Source organism: Ictalurus punctatus, chromosome 4 (genome assembly GCF_001660625.3).
Source record: "Ictalurus punctatus breed USDA103 chromosome 4, Coco_2.0, whole genome shotgun sequence".
In the NCBI taxonomy this organism is placed as follows: Eukaryota; Metazoa; Chordata; class Actinopteri; order Siluriformes; family Ictaluridae; genus Ictalurus; species Ictalurus punctatus.
In genome coordinates, this window is record NC_071284.1 from 17178386 (window position 1) to 17182587 (window position 4202).

At 44.6% G+C, this 4202-nt stretch overlaps 1 protein-coding gene across 1 annotated transcript; it reads right to left on the reverse strand.

Annotated features, from left to right (window-relative positions):
- Positions 1-877: 877 nt before the first annotated feature.
- Positions 878-1667, reverse strand: LOC108264043 (FERM domain-containing protein 5). The gene is made up of 2 exons (XM_053678238.1): positions 1655-1667; positions 878-1475 (listed from the first exon to the last, which is right to left on the reverse strand). The coding sequence occupies exons 1-2, from the start codon at positions 1665-1667 to the stop codon at positions 1132-1134; spliced, it is 357 nt and encodes a 118-aa protein (XP_053534213.1). The 3' UTR covers positions 878-1131.
- Between the last annotated feature and the right edge of the window lie 2535 nt (positions 1668-4202).

The window sequence follows — 4202 nt, forward strand, 5'->3', positions numbered from 1 at the left end:
TGTTGTCTCCCTCTCCCTCCCTCTCCCTCCCTCCCTCTCCCTCCCTCCCTCTCCCTCCCTCCCCCCCCTCCCCCTCTCCCTCCCTCCCTCTCCCTCCCTCTCCCTCCCTCTCTCTCTCCCTCCCTCTCCCTCCCCCTCTCCCTCCCTCTCTCTCTCTCCCTCCCTCTCCCTCCCCCTCCCTCTCTCTCTCTCTCCCTCCCTCTCCCTCCCTCTCTCTCTCTCCCTCCCTCCCTCTCCCTCCCTCTCCCTCTCTCTCTCTCCCTCCCTCTCCCTCTCCCCCCCTCTCTCTCTCTCCCTCTCCCTCCCTCCCTCTCTCTCTCCCTCTCTCTCTCCCTCCCTCTCCCTCCCCCTCCCCCTCCCTCTCCCTCTCCCTCCCTCTCCCTCTCTCTCTCTCTCCCTCCCTCTCCCTCCCTCTCTCTCTCTCCCTCCCTCCCTCTCCCTCCCTCTCCCTCTCTCTCTCTCTCTCCCTCCCTCTCCCCCCTCTCTCTCTCCCCCTCTCCCTCCCTCTCTCTCTCCCTCTCCCTCCCCCTCTCTCTCCCTCCCTCTCCCTCCCCCTCCCTCTCCCTCTCCCTCCCCCTCCCTCTCCCTCCCTCTCTCTCTCTCCCTCCCTCCCTCTCTCTCTCTCCCTCCCTCCCTCCCTCCCTCTCCCTCCCTCTCCCTCCCTCTCTCTCTCTCCCTCCCTCCCTCTCCCTCCCTCCCTCCCTCTCCCTCCCTCTCCCTCTCCCTCTCTCTCTCTCCCTCCCTCCCTCTCCCTCCCTCTCCCTCTCCCTCTCTCTCTCTCCCTCCCTCTCCCTCCCTCCCTCCCTCTCTCTCTCTCCCTCCCTCTCCCCCCTCTCTCTCTCCCCCTCTCCCTCCCTCTCTCTCTCTCTCTCTCCTCTTTTCTGCACTTTATTCTTAGTTTCTAATGAGCAGGCCCCCCACCCAGTGCAGCTTACAGGCAAATCATCGTCAGAGGGGACAAAAATATTCGTAATGAAACTTCTCAAACTTAGGTGTTTGACGGATGTCATGCAAAAAGGCCACATCCAAATCAGACTCTATGAAAATGATGAAGAGGAGAAGCAAAACAAAAAGGACTCTGATGGTTACGTGGAGCAAACAGAGGACACTTAGGACAAACTTGTTCAATTCTTAGACCTCTGTAATGACAGGCACCATCACAGCAGATCTTGTTGTTGTTCCTGGTTCACCTGGCTCTCTCACCGCCACTGTGCTCTGTTCAGCCTCCATCTCCTCCTCAGTACTGAAGCGAGTGCCATTAGCATGCCCTGTGGTGAGAGCAGCTGGCTCCAGACTGAGCTCGGTCACTGGTGTAGGCAGAACGCTGTCCAATGGTCTGAAGAGGTCCTTAGTGATTACTTCTGCACTGTTGCTGCACTCATTCACCTGGCTGTGGGAATGAGGTGTGAATGAATCACTGTGTGAGATGGAACTCATGAGTGTGGAGTGTGCACTGTCCCTCAGTGATTCTAGGCCTGGGAAAGAAAAAGAAAGGAAAAAAGCTTAATAAAATCTGTGACAGTCTGTGATAGTGTTTAAACAATTTTCAATATCTTGTTTGTTTTGCATTTTAGATGTTTTGCTTGTAAATCCATACTGGAAATTTTACAATGGTTGAAAAATTAATGTGTACATACTCGTCATTCAGTTTTACCATGTGAGGACATAGCCTCAAGGTTCAACTGTAAAAAATAAGCAACTGTCTGTCATAGCAAACAAATAACAGGTGGGTATTCAGAGCGGAAACTGATCATATCATCTGCATATCATATCAAATCCTTAATAAGGTCATATGGTTTCAAATCTGCCTGTGCCTGATCACACTATGCCCTTATACCCAAACCTTCATATAGTACTAAAGTGTATGATGGATGCACTTGTCTATTATACAGTTTCTTCTCTCATTGAGTTATTAATATGCTGTCTAAGACAGGAAACAAAACCGGTCAGGATGCATAGAATAGACAGCTGGCACTGTACACACTAAGTCAAAAGCATATACACATATTTTTTGGCTCTATGTGACTATATACATTCAAACTACCACTAGTAATGGTAGCTACTGCTGAGTAGTGGTCCACGAGCATTTGTTTACAATGTGGCTGTGGCCAGAGGGCAAGCCAAGGAGAGTGCACTGAAGTTGGTCATGGTAGGCTCCCAGACTCCTGTGGTTCGGGTCTCCAAAATATTTTACTGATTGAATAAACAAAGTCTGTGAACTGGGGACTTTGAAAATGATTTATTGAAACATAGACGGCTTTGTGGCAGCACCTGAGGTGTCATTTTTAGCAAAGAAATAGATCTCCAAAGTCAGCTAAAATGGCAGATTACATCACCTCTTTTTCAGTCACAATAAACTCTGTTAAAGATTGAAAGCTACTGAAGCTCCATTTTTAACAGTTAAAATATGGTGCATTGGTAATTGTGATCTGGAGCTAACTGGCTATCAGGCATTTCGCAAGTGCAGATGATTCCTATTTTGGCAGTAGCAGCAGACTCTTCATGAAAGAATGTAATTATGTGAATGTGGTCTCTCTATTTTTATCACTATGATCATAACCAAAGAGACAGATGAGGTTTGGGACAGCTGGCTGGAGTAATTTAACCAGGACGTAAATAGCATTTGTATAGATGGTACTACATTCATTTGTCTGTTTGAAGGCTATGAATAAGGAAACAGGACACAGTGGTAGCTGCCATTATGGATATAGAGAAAGTGGTTTATTATTCAAATTTATTATTATTCCATCTTTTCACAGCATATTTGATGTGAAAAGATGGATTAATAATAATTTTTAATTAGATTAAGAACAGATAGAATAATATCAAAGATCAATAATGGTGAGAGTGGAAGGGGCTTTATCAGCAAGGTATGTGGTGGATAATGTGGAATCCCACAAGGACACAGGGAGAACATGCATAGAAACTCTACACAGACATTAACCCATGCTCAGGATCGGAGCGGAGACCCTGGAGCTGTGAGGCAGCAATACTCCCTACTGCACCAGGACACCTTGTTCTCCCTATTTGTTATATATCGTTAATTATATATTTTTACACATATATCAAGAGATACAGGCAGTGTATTATTTGCTGATTGTGAGGCATTATGAAACTAATGAAGGAAACAGTATTTAAAAAAATATTTTATTTAGTAGAGCTGGTTATGTGACAAATGTATGTGAAGAATTCAAAGTAATCGATGTGTATATTTACAATTTACTTAACAAAAGCATGCTATAATGCAAGACAATGTCCCTGTTGTTTCTATGCACCCCATTGCACAATTTAACTGGTTCAATTATCACAAATAAAAACAACTAATTTAAACATTGCTAAGACAGTTGCAGACTGACATTTGAACTGACTGATTGAAATGACCAAAACATTTTATCCATACCTGAACTTGCTGAGCATTTCATTTCAATCATATCAGCTTTTAATGGATTTGCATATATACATAACACAGTGAGGTTGAACACCAAATAAGCATCACAGTGCTTGAATCTGATTTGTCAGGTGTTAATTCATTTTCTATAATAGAACAGCTGTGAATGGGTGTGTGAACGTATGTGTGCATGGGGCCCTGCGATGGGTTGGCGCCCCACCCAAGGTGTATTGCTGCCTTGCGCCCAGTGTTCCGATATGGGTCATAGCTTTGACAGCACACTAACAAAAAAAGCAGATTCAATTTACTTAATTCAAATACCTAATTCAGTTACATTAATACATTGTTTTTGTACATAAAAGATGATTAGATCATTTATTTTTAAAGCCCTGAATAAAGTTTAACACCATGCTCTCACCTGAACTAAGGATTGAACTGGTGTGCTCCAACAGTCTGTCACAATTCAAAGCTGAGACAGATACAGGTGCAGAATTTTAAACATTTAATAAAGAAGCAAACAAAAACAAACTATGACTAAGGCAAAACACTGTGGCAAAGGTATCATAAGACAAATATTAAACAAACAAACCAATGCAAACTGTGGCAAAGGTATCATAAAACAAACATTAAACAAACAAACCAGTGCAAACTGTGGCTATATACACACAAGTGCTCATTAACAAGAAAGTGATTCAGGTGCATGTGGTCACGTGACTGATGTAGTAAGGTGCAGTGGCTGCTGGGAACTGAAGTCCAGAGTTCCTTCTCTGATACATGACACAGTCACATTACCACTGCACATGTTTAAGTGTGT